Source organism: Ictalurus furcatus, chromosome 23 (assembly GCF_023375685.1).
Source record: "Ictalurus furcatus strain D&B chromosome 23, Billie_1.0, whole genome shotgun sequence".
NCBI classification, from domain to species: Eukaryota; Metazoa; Chordata; class Actinopteri; order Siluriformes; family Ictaluridae; genus Ictalurus; species Ictalurus furcatus.
In genome coordinates this window covers 20,648,857-20,664,116 of record NC_071277.1, presented here as the reverse complement: position 1 = coordinate 20,664,116, position 15,260 = coordinate 20,648,857, and the positions used below count along the sequence as shown (strand labels likewise).

At 40.5% G+C, this 15,260-nt stretch overlaps 2 protein-coding genes across 3 annotated transcripts; both read right to left on the bottom strand.

The window, feature by feature from the left end:
- Positions 1-3,438: 3,438 nt before the first annotated feature.
- On the bottom strand, positions 3,439-10,053 carry alkbh8 (alkB homolog 8, tRNA methyltransferase). 2 transcript variants are annotated; one of them, XM_053612139.1, is made up of 11 exons: positions 9,704-10,053; positions 8,860-9,094; positions 8,258-8,389; positions 8,056-8,151; positions 7,864-7,968; positions 7,704-7,774; positions 7,135-7,241; positions 5,592-5,743; positions 5,254-5,510; positions 4,983-5,132; positions 3,439-4,202 (listed from the first exon to the last, which is right to left on the bottom strand). In XM_053612139.1, exons 1-11 carry the CDS (start codon positions 9,836-9,838, stop codon positions 3,615-3,617), a joined length of 2,028 nt encoding a protein of 675 aa, XP_053468114.1. In that variant the 5' UTR covers positions 9,839-10,053; the 3' UTR covers positions 3,439-3,614. The 2 variants fall into 2 exon arrangements, with proteins under 2 accessions (XP_053468114.1, XP_053468115.1); XM_053612140.1 differs by having other exon boundaries at positions 9,693-9,817.
- Positions 10,054-10,561: 508 nt separating this feature from the next.
- On the bottom strand, positions 10,562-14,553 carry fbl (fibrillarin). Its single transcript, XM_053611551.1, has 9 exons — positions 14,414-14,553; positions 13,512-13,637; positions 13,259-13,405; positions 13,083-13,177; positions 12,357-12,527; positions 12,046-12,178; positions 11,663-11,775; positions 11,368-11,513; positions 10,562-11,016 (listed from the first exon to the last, which is right to left on the bottom strand). Exons 1-9 carry the CDS (start codon positions 14,421-14,423, stop codon positions 10,992-10,994), a joined length of 966 nt encoding a protein of 321 aa, XP_053467526.1. The 5' UTR covers positions 14,424-14,553; the 3' UTR covers positions 10,562-10,991.
- Positions 14,554-15,260: the final 707 nt, after the last annotated feature.

Genomic DNA, 15,260 nt, shown 5'->3' with positions numbered 1-15,260 from the left:
AATGCTATTTAACCATTGAAACCATTACAGATTCTATGAGGGGTTCTATTAGTTTTGTCATCAGGGTAGACTTTTAGAAAATTAATCAACAGCTTCTAACCATTTAGAATAGAGAATTCAAAAGGAGAATGTTGATCATATTATGTGTAACATTAAGTAAAATACATGTACAATAGCAAATATAATATTAAATGTTATTAAGCCGATGATTTGATATACAGCAGCATGCAATACAATAATAATCTGTAAAAGAAGGATAAAAATAACTAGAAGTAACATACAAATATAAAGAAACAGCTGTACATATGCATATTAGGCAATGTGCATAATAAAGAGAAAACATCATAATACTGCTAAATATATCTGATTTCCAGTCCAGACACACAGCAGTATTTAAAGCAGTGATATCTGTACAGCTAAATCTGAGAAAATACAATAACAGTGCAAATATATAATCCATAATGTATTGAAGTTAGGCTATTGTTTACTACAGTGCATAAAATTATGCATGATTTCAATTGTGTAGATCTAGACGTGTAAAAGTAAGGGAACAGTATATATCTGACAGGGAAAACAACTGGAGCTTTATGCTGACAAAACATGCCTTAAAGTGCATGCATGTGTATTATTAGATATGTAAAATATAACTGGAAATTACAGGTTACATGTAGCTTATTAACATATCACTACAGGCTAGGTTGAAATATATCGCAAAATATTTAATCTGAATACGTGGAATTGTTTTATTAAATATTGTAATGTTTAATTGTCCTTTTTCTTTAAAAGAAAGCAAAATCCTCCTTACTTTTTAAACTGATAGCAAGTAGTAGTTTGTAGGAATGTTAAAGGATCAGTTTCATCTGATGAGACCTTTTAAAAATTAGATACGGCCACATCGTTTTAGTGTGTTGTTCAGAAAAGACAGAAAGCAGCTATTTCATATATGGGCAAAAAGAAAATGTCCAGTTAGAAATAAACTAAACTCTGGAAAAAAGTTCAGTCTAGAACCGTAAGAGTTCTTCTGTGGGAAACCCTAAAACCTATAGGGTAGAACCTCTCTGTAGAACCCCAACAACAGAGTGGAACAACTTATTATTATTTTTTCTTCTAAGAATATACCTGTTTTCCTCTAGAGCCACCTCCAATGATGTCATGATTAAAACGTCATACTTATAAGTTCATTGATTGGACATTGTTTGTGAATATGATCTACTAACCAATCACAGCACAGGAGGTGGGACACCAGAAGGCAGGAGTTGTCACAATACGTGTAGTAAAAAAAAATCGAGTTATTTATGAATTATGAATAAAGATAATATCATTTATTTACTCTTAATAGGAATGCAGAAATGTTTTTATATAACATTAACTTTAAAAAAATAATAATAATAATGTGTTGGCTGCTAATTAGCCTACAAAAACAGTATTTTGCCATAAAAAGGATAAAGTTTTGGCGTAAAAATTTATAAACAGTGCCCCTCCACTAATATTGCACCCTTGGCAAATATGAGCAAAGGAGACTGTGAAGAATTGTCTTTATTATTGAATCTTTTGATCTTTTGTTTAAAAAAATCACAAAAAGACTCTGCTCTCATGGATATCAAACAACTGCAAACACAAAACAGGTTTATTATAAAACTTTTTGTTAAATATAGGTGTGCAACAATTATTGGCACCCTTTTATTCAATACTTTGTGCTACCTCGCTTTGCCAAGATAACAGCTCTGAGTCTTCTCCTATAACGCCTGATGAGGTTGGAGAATACATGGCGAGGGATCTGAGACCATTCCTCCATACAGAACCTCTCCAGATCCTTCACATTTCGAGGTCCACGCTGGTGGACTCTCCTCTTCAGTTCACCCCACAGGTGTTCTATGGGGTTCAGGTCAGGGGACGGGGATGGTCATGGCAGGACCTTGATTTTGTGGTCAGTAAACCATTTCTGTGTTGATTCTGATGATGTTTTGGATCATTGTTCTGCTGGAAGATCCAACCACGACCCATTTGAAGCTTTCTGGCAGAGAAAGTCAGGTTTTCATTTCATATCTGTTGATATTTGTCCATGATGCCATGTGTCCTAACAAAATGTCCAGTTCCTCTGGCAGAAAAACAGCCCCAAAACATTAAAGATCCACCTCCATATTTAACCGTGGGCATGAGGTACTTTTCCATATGGCTACCTCTCTGTGTGCTCCAAAACCACCTCTGGTGTTTATTACCAAAAAGCTCTATTTTGGTTTCATCTGACCATAGAACCCGATCCCATTTGAGGTTCCAGTAGTGTCTGCAAACTGAAGACGCTCGAGTTTGTTTTTGGATGAGAGTAGAGGCTTTTTTCTTGAAACCCTTCCAAACAGCTTGTGGTGATGTAGGTGACTTCAGATTGTAGTTTTGGAGACTTTCTGACCCCAAGACACAACTAACTTCTGCAGTTCTCCAGCTGTGATCCTTGGAGATTTTTTGTCCACTCAAACCGTCCTCTTCACAGTGCGTTGAGACGATATAGACACACGTCCAATTCCAGGTCGATTCATAACATTTCCAGTAGACTGGAACTTCTTAATTATTGCCCTGATGGTGGAAATGGACATTTTCAGTGCTTGTGCTATTTTCTTATAGACACTTCCCACTTTTTGAAGCTCAACAATCACAGCTATGTGTTACCTCATATTCATACCCCTGTGAAACAGAAAGTCACGGTTGAACAATTTCCTGTTCCTAATCACCCAGGTGTAGTAAAACTTTAAAAAATAAAAAAAAATCAAATAGGAATCCTGTTTTTTACACTGAAGCTCTGCTCAGCGCCACCCAGCGGCTGGAAAATGTAAACGCAGCACAGCCTGTGTGAAGAAAAGAGATTATACCTCTTACTTTACACACACTGCAGCTAACTTAACTCTATTTCACTTTAAACTCCTCATTTAAACTAAATACATGCTAAAACGTCACATTTACTGAACTGAAAACATAAGAGTGTAATGTTTTATTGTGAAATTTAGAATTTGTATTTCCCAGAATGACACTAAAGCTTCCTAATTATTGCTAGTTTTGTTAAACCTTTATTGACTGTTACTCCTTATATACCTCACATCCTTTATTAACCACACGTTAAAGTAAAATCTTCAGAGAAAACGCTTAAAATCACCCTTTAAGTTTTTAGACTTTACCCCTCCTGAGTAAAGAGAAAAGAAGATTTATTAAGAAAAGAAGAAACCGGAATGTTGTGCTGAAAAATGCTTTTTAAATGAATTATTTACAGTTCATTCTTTTTTAACGGTCAGTTTCTTTAAAAAGTTTTTTCTTCTAACTCATTTTACGATTTTATTTCAACTTAAATGTAGCTGATGTTCAGAATGACACACCCGATTATTATCATTATTATTATTATTAGTACTGAATTATATTTTAGAACATAAACCTGGAAACATTTAATGAATTGCAGTCATATTTTATTATATAAACATTTAAAAGTACAATAATTTAACAAGTAGAATTCATCTTTAAGACGAAATGTTTGAGTTTGTTTACAGCCAGGTGTTTCAGTAAAGGTCACAGCGCTGTGAGTGGTTTCTCCGGAGGTCGAGGCGGTGTGTGTTCCGCAGTGTTAGGAGGAGTTATTGTTGTTGTTGGTGTGTTTTCCGCAGGACGACGCACCAGTTGCCCTGGTCGTAGTAGCTCTGCTGCACCTCCACCCCGCTGACGGACACACACAGATCCTCCAACTCTCCACGCTGGAACACGTGATAAAAGCGGTGGAACACAGCACCAGGACTCGCCTTCACTTCACCTTTCAGATGCCACGGGACGAGGAGATCCTGAGACACGAACGCCGTGCGATTGGTGTGAATGCTCAATCTGGGCGAGGTCTCCTTCCCACAGTCCTCCTCGGCGTCAGCCGGGTTTGAGCTCGCGTTCCCAGCATGCACCTGCCTCACACTCGCCTCACTTTCGGTTTCATCCAGGTCGTTTCTGCGTTCAGTGTTCTCTTTAGATGTTTTTGGTTCCATGTTCTCCTGGTTCTCGATGTTCTCCTGGTTCTCCATGTTCTCCATGATGTCCTGGTTCTCCATGTTCTTGTTAGTTTTGAGATATTTGGATTTTTGGTTCTTGTATTCCTGCTCCATTGCCCACACATAGATCAGGGCACGACCTCCGACCTTCAGGAGACGCACCAGCTCTGTAACGGCAGCCAATCTTCTCTCCTACACGCACACACACACACACACACACACACACACACACACACACACACTTATTTATTACTAACCCTTCATTATTTTAGCATTTCTGTAAAACATCACAAGCCACACAAATCTCAAATCATAATAAAAATCTGAGCCATAAAATTAAAGTCGGCTTCTAAAACATAATCCAGTGTATTTACTGTAGAACACCTTCACAGACACATTTACACCCTGCTTTACACCCTGCTTTACACACTGCTTTACACCCTGCTTTACACCCTGCTTTACACACTGCTTTACACCCTGCTTTACACACTGCTTTACACCCTGCTTTACACCCTGCTTTACACACTGCTTTACACACTGCTTTACACACTGCTTTACACCCTGCTTTACACACTGCTTTACACCCTGCTTTACACCCTGCTTTACACACTGCTTTACACCCTGCTTTACACACTGCTTTACACCTGCTTTACACACTGCCTTACAGAACGCAAAACACTAAAGTGAAATAAAATGAGTAGAAGAAAATTAATAATATTTAAAGAATACAGTGGTGCTTGAAAGTTTGTGAACCCTTTAAGTCCTAAAAGTAGATAAAGAAAACCATATAAAACAAATGAGATAAAAATATTATACCTGGTCATTTATTTTCTGAGGAAAATGATGTAATATTACACACCTGTGAGTGGCAAAAGTATGTGCACCTATGCTTTCAGTCTGTGGTGTCAGCGGGTCAGGGGGAGCTTCTCTCAGGGTTATTATGGGATGTTATCGGTTGTTGTATTCACTGACCTGTGTGGAGAAATGATGGATGACGGCGATGGAGATGACGGCGTCGAAGGCGGAGCTGCGCAGGGGGACGGACAGGGCGTCACACACCACCGCGTGGAAACCTCGCTCAGCGCAGATCGACACCAGGTTCACGCTGCGGTCACAGCCCAGCTAATAACCATCAACAACAACAACAACAACGATTATCCTTAATCATGTTACACCTTATATTGCTAACGATATTTATAATGCATACGCGTGTGTGTGTGTGTGTGTGTGTGTGTGTTTGTACCGAGAACACCTGAGGGTTGATTCCCAGGTATTTGCCATTGCCACAGCCGATGTCGGCCATGATGGCGTCGTTCGGCAACGAGAGCAGGAAGTCGCGGACGCGTGGCCAGGGAGCATGGCGAGTGCTGCTGAAATGGGCGGAGATTTCCTCATACACATGGTGAACGTACCGCTCCTCTAACTGGCATGCGTCGCTACGAGCAACCGGGAGACAAGGTGGGGAGGGGGGGCGCTGGCTGTCACACACTGATGGGTACGCTGTAACACACACACAGTCATACATGCACGACTCCTACAGCAGTGTCAGTCCGTGTGAGTGTGTGTGTGTGTGTGTCTCACCACAGTCGCAGGGTGTGTATCGGATTTTGCGGAAGGTAAACGACGTCCTTGTGCCACGCTGGTTCAAAGTCAGATCGCTGGGGTTAAAGTTCACAACCCATGACCTCTCAGCTGTTGAGGCAGGCACCACATCAAACTTCCTGGGTGTTATACTGACACACACACACACACACGCGTATTATATTCCTTTTCAAAGCATAGTGACATTGTCTCATAACAAGTACCAAAGACAGAAAGGGAAAATTTATCAGTTTATCAATCTCTCTGTCTGTCCACACATCCAAACTTCTCACCTGTCTGTCTGTCTGTCTGTCTGCTCATGGCATCTATCTGTCGCTTTATCTGTACATCTCCATCTAACCATCTGTTTCTACTATTTTACATTTCATTTTGACTCCTCGTGCAGACGTCATTACACATAAAATCTTAATAATAATAATAATAATAATAATAATAATAATAATAATAATAATATTACTTCAGTGACAGATTAAGATGCTTTTTTACCTTCACAGGTGAAGGATTTTCATCTAAAACATATCTCACCTTTCTGTACATGTATGTGTTTATTATACACTATATTTCCAAAAGTATGTGCACCCCTGACCATCACACCTGTATGTGCATTTTGAATAATAGCTGTTATAATGCGCGCCACTCTTCTGGGAAGGCTTCCACTAGATTTTGGGGTGTGGCTGTGGGGATTTTGGGGTGTGATTTGGGGGATTTTGGGGCATGGCTGTGGGGATTTTGGGGGCGTGGCTGTGGGGATTTGTGAGTGTGATTTTGGGGCGTGGCTGTGGGGATTTGTGAGTGTGATTTGGGGGATTCTGGGGCGTGGCTGTGGGGATTTGTGAGTGTGATTTGGGGGATTTTGGGGCGTGTCTGTGGGGATTTGTGAGTGTGATTTTGGGGCGTGGCTGTGGGGATTTGTGAGTGTGATTTTGGGGCGTGGCTGTGGTGATTTGTGAGTATGATTTTGGGGCGTGGTTGTGGGGATTTGTGAGTGTGATTTGGGGGATTTTGGGGCGTGGCTGTGGGGATTTTTGGGGCGTGGCTGTGGGGATTTGTGAGTGTGATCTTGGGGCGTGGCTGAGGGGATTTGTGGGTGTGATTTTGGGGATTTTGGGGCGTGGCTGTGGGGATTTGTGGGGCGTGGCTGTGGGGATTTGTGTTCATTCAGCTACAAGAGCGTTAGTGAGGTTGAGGTCAGGCGCTGATGTTGATGTGAGGAGGCTCCAGTTCATCCCAAAGTTATTCAGTGGGGTTGAGGTCACGGCTCTGTACAGGACACTCGAGTTCTTCTACCTTCTTCCATCCTTCACACACCATGTCTTCGTGGAGCTCGTTCTGTGTCGTGCTGGAACAGTGTTCGGGTTCCTCTTAGTTCCAGTGAAGGGAAACTTTAAAGCTACAGCGTACAAGGACGTTCTATACAACTGTGTGCTTCTGACTTTGAGGGTCAGGGGTGCAAATACTTAAATATATTTACAGTATGTAAAGTATCTTTATGTGTATGTCTGTGTGTGTATGTCATATTTACCCATGAGTCCAGAGGTACCGACTCTCACCCTTCATCACTAACAGACTCCTCGGTGGTAAAACCACGGCAACGGAGCGACCGTCAGGGTGACGGAAATCCATTACAGTCTACAGAGAGAGAGAGAGACAGAGAGAGAGAGAGATAGAGAGAGAGAGAGAGAGGGAGAGAGAGAGAGGGAGAGAGAGAGAGAGACAGAGAGAGAGAGACAGAGAGAGAGAGACAGAGAGAGAGAGAGGGAGAGATAGAGAGATAGAGAGAGAGAGAGAGGGAGAGAGGGAGAGAGGGAGACAGAGAAAGAGAGAGAGGGAGAGAGAGAGTGAGAGAGAGACAGACAGAGAGAGAGAGGGGGAGAGATTAATATCAGAGTAATAAATGATCAGTAAAACAATCATTCAGTAATGACCTCATCATCACTTCATATAGTGCAGCTTATGATGATATTCTTATATGATTTTTTTCCTCCTTTTTCTTCCTAATTCAGTCTTGTCTAGTCAGCGCTCCCATCATCTCAGATTATTACAGCGTTATTACAGCGTTATTACAGCGTTATTACATGATGAGTTACACACCTTCGCTCCCAGACTGAGAGACAGGATGGTGTCCTCAAACGCAGAGTGTGTGTCCACATGCGGGGGGATTCCTGCAACAATCAAACACACACACCATCAGAATAAACACACACACTGATGGAGCGGTGTGTGTGTGTGTGTGTGTGTCTGCGCACATCACCTTGTCCACTTTCGTACTGGTTGACTGTGAGCTGATCAGGAAGGACGCTGATGTGGCCGTCACACACACACCTCTGCAGCAGAGTGTCACACACCAACGGCAGACCTGAACACACACACACACACACACACATAACCAAAGGTACAGTAATAAATGTTACTGTTTCACAATATCTGTGGTGTTAGATCTGACCGTTGGGCAGCGGTTTGTCTTTGTCCACGTTGTTGTTGTCGTAGCGAAATTCGTACCCATAATGCTTCACTCTGCGGTGCTTCAGTTCTCGCTGTGCTGAAATAAACACAACATTCATAATAATAATAATAATAATAATAATAATAATAATAATGAAAACATGGTTCCTTAGTGTCAAATGGCAGGTCTAATGACTGCTCACCTGTGACATCATCATTATGTGACGTCCAATCCACAGCCTGCAGCAACCGAGACTCTTCTTCTGGAGACACAAAGTCCTCCAACACACAGAGACCGGGGGGGAGAGACACACTCTCACACTCTCCTCTATCCACTGAGAGAGAGAGACAGAGAGAGAGACAGATAGACACATCAGGGTGAGAGACAGAGAGAGAGAGACAGATAGACACATCAGGGGGAGAGACAGAGGGAAAGAGAGCAAGACAGAGGCAGAGAAAGACACAGACAGACAGAGTAAAAAGGACAGAGAAAAAGAAGGAAAAAGAGAGAGAGAAAAACACAAGTGGAGAGAAACAGTATTAAAAGACAGAGAGAGTGAGTGAGAGAGAGAAGAGAACAATCAGATGGAAAAGAGGAATGGAAAAGGAGAATTATGGATAGAACAGACAAAAACAGAAGAAATGAAAAGTGAAGGTGAAGAGAGAAAAATAAAGGAGAAGGTTACAAAGAGAAAGAGAGAAAGAAAGAGATACAAATGAATGTGATGAGAAACAGAATAAAAACCAGAGACAAGAGAAACTCTGTCTGTGTGTGTGTGTGTGTGTGTGTGTGTGTGTTACTGACCTGGTAGGACGTAGCTGCAGTACAGAGTGATGTGATGCCCGTTACACTCCAGCACGCGGCCGTTACACAGTGTGTGAGCGCTCTGACTCTCCTGCAGTGACGCGAACGTGGCGAAACTGTAGGGTTTATTAGGGGGCATGAGGAGAGACTCCACTGCGCCACCTTCAGTCAGCACCGCCATCAGCAGCTCCCTGCTCACACCGTTCCCTAAACCTCCATTACACACCACCACACACTGCGCGCACACACACACACACACACACACACACACACACACACTACATTCATTAACCTTGTAGCTCCAGGGAAAAACTCAAAGAGCAAACTTTTAGCACAAATTTGCCTCAGCCGGTGTGGTGCCATATTGTGCACCTCTGCACATCCTGCACCCACAGGACCCATTGGTAGCTTAATGTGCGCCTGAACTAAATTACACTTCAATCTATGGACTTGTCAATTGAATATTTTACATTATGTATAAATATTATCGGATTGAATGGGCTGTTTACTTAAATAAAAGCTTTTAATCATTTGTTTCTCTCAAAATTACATTAGTTAACTTTTTAGCGTTCAGTTTTTAACCAATCCCTTTACTTTCTCATTGTTTTATATTAAATTCACAGAACGCTACAAAAAAAGGCCACAAAATATATTTAAACGCATTCGGGTTTTTTCCTGTGAGACCCGCTGCGTAACCTCTTCCTGATCCATCCAATCAGATTACGACCGGAAGTACCCTGACTCCAGGATGTACCGTAGTGCAGGATACGGCATCACACCTACTGCCTCTTCAGCCCGCGTGATGAGGCGTTATTACACTTTATAACACGCACAGAAGGTGTACCTGAGTGGGCTGGGACGCGGTGGTGATGCCTTCATGCTTCAGCAGTGCGTGAGAAGCTTTTATTTGTCTCTTCACCAGTTTTTTATCCTCTTTGGATCTTCTCACGCTTTTCACGTTCTGCACAGGAGCCTCCATCGAGTCCGACTTGGTAATGAGTCCGGGGTGCAACGAAAGCTACAAAATTAGTTCCGCTTAGGTTTTCCCCAATTTATTATTATAATTAAAGTATCTGACCTCACTAACGCTCTTGTAGCTGAATAAACACAAATCCCCACAGACACGCCCCAAAACCTAGTGGGAAGCCTTCCCAGAAGAGTGGAGTTAATTACAACAGCAAAGGGGGAATAATTCTAGGCAATTTCCCCAGTGTGGGATCAATAAAGTTGATCTTATCTTATTGTGGAATTGGACGTTCAACAAGCACGTATGGGTGTTATGGTAAGGAGTGCACATACTTTTAGACATTTTGTACGTCAATAAAACTTTATCACCAGGATTATTATACCTCTTATAGTAATTATATTTTATACTACACCACAAACTATTCTAGTCCCTATTATAGTAAAGATTACATTAGAAATAGTAATAAATTGTAACTTAATCACTGTTATTATATATTTTATTTAAAAACCATTATTCAAATGTTAAAAACAAGTCTTTATAGGTTTATATCTATCTACCTACCTCTCTCTATATACAAATATATCTTATTTATTTTTATATATTATATAAATATCTTTTATTTATATATATATTTACAGAATATATATATATATATATATATATATAATGATGTACACATATGAACAAGTTATTAAGTATTAAACTGAAGAGAAAATTTAAAAAAGCACACAGAGATAAAGGTGTTTGAAATTATTTAATAAAAAACAAAAACTCATCATCAGTCTGTACAGTCACATGACCAACATAATTTTGGACATGAAAGAAAGCAGAACGATGCTGAAAAGCAAAGGATTCACCTAAAGTAAAACAAACTTCTCATGGTTTAATATACTATAATATACAGTAAGAACTTCCTGATCGAGTCACGCCGCTGATTAGCATGGAGAGAGCTATGTTACTGAAATAGCACAGGATCATTAACACTGATGTACTGTGGAAGTTCTTCACCTCCAGTGATGACACACACACACACACACACACACACACACACACGGCTGGAGAAAGCAGATGAGGATTAAAGGCAGTGTGTGTCAGTCAGTGGTCAAAGCTGGAGGATCAGCAAGAACAGAAAAACGTCCAAACACAAATTTACACCGCTGCGTCTTCATTTCTTCTGTTTAGGAGGCGGCCTGAAGAGAGCACACACACACGAGGGTTAGCTTCAAAGGATAAAGTGTTTAAATATTATAAAATATTTGTTTAACTTCACCAGAGACATATTTTTTGACAGTCTGATAGAATTACTGATGGCAAAGTTTGGAAAAAGTACAAGTTCAAGCTTCATTATCTGAGGAGTACAAACTTTTGCACACAACTATACATAGATGTAAAGACAGACTTCAGTACCTATAGAGCGACAGAAGTCAGTGCCGCTCTGTCTCTACATTTATGTACAGCTGAGTGCAAAAGTTTGTGCACCCCTAGGGAGGGGAAATGAAGGCTACAGGTGTACCATGTGAACAATCGTGAACGTGTCTGACCTGTACACCCCTACGACCACAGCGTGGTCTCTCTCGTATGGCTCGAGCGTCAGCTGCTCCTGAGGTTTCATGTTCTCGGAGCTCATCTTCTTCACCTCGGACGCGAACACTGCCTCGGGCGACGCTGTTGAGTCGATGCAGTTTGCCTGACCATAACCGAAACGTTTACATTTAGTATTATTTATGAACTTACATTTATTAAATCAGGTTTAAGGTCATCAGAAGACTGAGCTTCAAATCAGTGGGACCAATCAGAAAAAAAAAAGAAATAAAATCTACACAGGTGAAGTTTTACCTTGATGGAGATGACAAAATGGCCGCCGTTTTTGAGAAAGTTGTGAGCATTGAGGGCGACGATACGCGTCTGATCCGGCTGAGCAACGTCAGCGAAAATCACATCGACCATCCCTGAGGAAAATAATTTTAATTAAAAATAATAATTTAAACACCAAGAGCATCAACTTATATTCTCTCACACCCACACACCACCGCAAACGCGATCTGCCTCCTGCTGGACATATTTGAAACTGCAGTAACAAATACTCAAACTGTATGGTTGCATTATGTATTTTATTTTACAGTTTACATAATTTGATGTATTTTGCTGTAGTAACTGAGTAATATCATTGTTTTTTGAGAAAGTGAGAAGGTTTATAATGTTTATGGAAAGACACTCACCGACCAGCATGCGGTATTTGTGCGGATGTCTGGCGTCTTCAATAATGGGAATAATGTTGGTTCTTTTTTTAGCCACGTTCAATAAATCTCGGCCGGAACGGTGAGAAAACTCCACTGCGTACACCAAACCATCCTACACACACACACAAACGCCACGAGTTTGTTTACAAGCACGGAAGATTATTGTTCTATATCATCTGATGGTAGTTACCACTTATATAATCTACACTTAATCACACACTAATTTTATTCTGATGAGTAAATAAAGATCCGGATTGTGCAGAAGATAAAAGATAAACAGGCGTGCGTACAGGTCCGACGATGTCGGAGACGTGAGACACGGTGGTTCCTGACGCCGCTCCCAGGTACATGACTTTGGTTCCGGGTTTGATGTGGATCTTATCGATTCCTCCCAGAATGGCCGCCGCCAGCTTAGAGCGGAACGGGTTCCACGCCCTGTACTCGATCTTCGCTTCTCCGTCCTGGAAGACAAATACTTATTTTAGAGACATATGATATTACATCAACATTGTGATATACGTCACTGTACTTTTCTGATACGGTAAGAATTATGAAATATACACATTTTAATAACACTTGTACACTATTTTAAATATATATATATATATATATATATATATATATATATTAAAAAAACAGTTACAAAATCTGGAAGCCGACATAAAAATTGTAAAAGGATACTAATTTTACAGAATTTACTTTTACATCCTTTCCAGTGTTTACTTTTGTAAACATTAAATAAAAGGTTTATATAATTCAGTTTTTCACATGTTTATAATAATAATAAATTTTTAGGTTTGTTAGCCAACATTTATATTGTATTTATTATATATAGTATTTGTGTCGTATCTTCCAGCTCTAATGACAGCACAAGTTCTCGTTTCCGTGTCCTCGGCTGTATTTCTGATCGCTGTAGCTGCTTCTACAACCGTCAGAGTATAAAGCTCGGGAATTTCCCGGAAAAACAAACATACAGATAAATATTATAAATGCTTGTCATGACACCGGAGTCTGACCTCGACACTGATTCTCTTCTCCCCGTACACGGACTCTCCCACCACCATGTTCTTCGTCACCAGGGCGTCTTCCTTCCCGCGGCAGATAAACACACCTGAGAGAGTCGAACAGTCACGTCATTACCCTGCTATTCATTTACACACACACAGAGTTCATTAATAACACTCCGACTCACCTTCATGTCTGTGAGGCTCCACGGTCACCTTCCTTCCTCCTCTGAACCCTCCTCCTCCACCTCTGCCCCCACGTCCCCTCGACATGCCTCTGCCTCCACCACGGCCCCGGAATCCTCCTTCACCACTCGGAGACCTAAAACCTCCACCTGTAACCATGGAGTTACTATTACAGCACGTCCCCGAGTGTTTTATTCCTCTTACACTCACTTTCAGAGATAATCAATCAACACTTTAGTATCAGTTCCTCTTTACCTCCACCACCTCGCCCTCCTCTAAACCCTCCTCGCCCTCCTCTAAACCCTCCTCGGTCTCCACCGCGTCCTCCTCGGTCCCCACCGCGTCCTCTTCCACCAAATCCACCGCCGCGGGGACTGAAACCTGGAGCGTAAACATCAACAGTGTTAAGACATTACATACAGTACAGTATCTATATCTGTAAACACCTGTGAAGTGGTGACTTCACGGGTGTTTACACAGTCATTGAGAAGATTTTAAGGAAACCAGAGTCACATTTCACTCCGTGAGGCATCTTAAATCGTTCGAGACACTACACACAGGTAGAAACGACCATTACGCAGAACACCCCCCCCCCCGCGACTATATAATAATAATAATAATAATACTAACAATGTGTAGTGGATAAGAGAGCTGTATTAATCTCAGACACATGGCCCAAACAGCAACACGCTTCATTTACAGCCGAAACCCACAACACACACTTTATTCCAACACGTTCACACCCGGAACCGAACTAAAACCAAATTAATCGGATTAAGTGACTCGGAGTGACCGAATAATCGCGTTACTTATATTATTTAACACTAATTTCACCAACATGAGGTTCATGCAGATCATAAACACATCGAACACACGATCGTTTATTACATCATTTCAACACAAAAACGTACAAAAGGAGAGAAAAACGTAGACTTTCGCGCGAAGCGTCCGTTAAAGCGGAGTCTAATATTAAGAAAGAAAGAAAGAAAGAAAGAAAGAAAGAAAGAAAGAGAGAAAGAAAGAGAGAAAGAGGCGCTAGCATAAACCGCTAACGAGTTTCCACGTCCGTCCGTTTTTAATCCTCTTTATACTCGTGTTTTTAAGTCAAACTAAATCCCGTAATTAACTGTATAACCACAAACACAGAGTAAACTCACCAGGCTTCATGTTTAATGTGGAAAATAAAAATTAAAGTGGAATAAATGGAGTTTTTCCCCCTCCTTCGTCTTCTTCTCCGCGCTCAGAAAAGTTCACGCGCTCACAACCACATGTGAGTCGATGCACGGGTCCTTTCCCATGATGCACCGCGAGATGGTTTCCGGCACGTGGAGTCTACGTTAATTAGCGCCATCTAGTGTTGCGGAGGAAGAAACGCAACAGCGTCGCAGCAATAACATTACTGTATATCCAGATTTATGGATAAGGAGAAGTGAGCTTTTGTGTTTAAAACATCCAGATAAAAACTTATATACATGTTTTAATCAGTTTTAAAAAATAAAATAAAAAAATAATAATAATCCTTCTTGGAAAATTACTTACACAAAAACAAACATGAGAAATGTAAAGCGTGTGTCAACGTTTTTATTATTATTTTATTTTATAAGAATGTAATTTATTTATCGAGACTCCTAAATATCTCTTTAAATGAAGGTAATTTAAGAAAAATTCTTCTGTTATATAGTTGAAAGGAGTGTGATGGCGCCATCTAGTGTTTAGAAGGAAGAACGCAGTAGCAGCGTAGTTTAAAAATTATATTATATTATATTATATTATATTATATTATATTATTTTAGTTTAGTTTAGATTAAATGCTACTAGATTATAACATTTCCAGATATATAGATAAGTAACTGCACATTTAAAATATTAAAATAAAAGGTCCAGAAAAAGACAAAATATATGTGTATATGCTAAAAAGTTTTGAAAATATCCTGAACCTTGTATCCAGAATCTAATAATAATAATAATAATAATAATAATAATAATAATAATAATGATCCTACA

Bases quoted from the DNA above. Each gene is read 5' to 3' on its own strand.
- alkbh8 (XM_053612139.1), bottom strand. From the start codon at position 9,838: ATGGAGGCTCCTGTGCAGAACGTGAAAAGCGTGAGAAGATCCAAAGAG. The intron at 7,775-7,863 runs GTGATGTGCGCA...TGATTGTTGCAG, and splicing joins CCAGTACGAAAGTGGACAAG to GAATCCCCCCGCATGTGGAC. The intron at 7,242-7,703 runs GTGTGTAACTCA...CTCTCTCTGTAG, and splicing joins CTCTCAGTCTGGGAGCGAAG to ACTGTAATGGATTTCCGTCA.
- fbl (XM_053611551.1), bottom strand. The intron at 11,776-12,045 runs GTGAGTGTCTTT...TATTTTCCTCAG, and splicing joins CAAATACCGCATGCTGGTCG to GGATGGTCGATGTGATTTTC. The intron at 11,514-11,662 runs GTAAAACTTCAC...GGTTATGGTCAG, and splicing joins ATTTTGTCATCTCCATCAAG to GCAAACTGCATCGACTCAAC.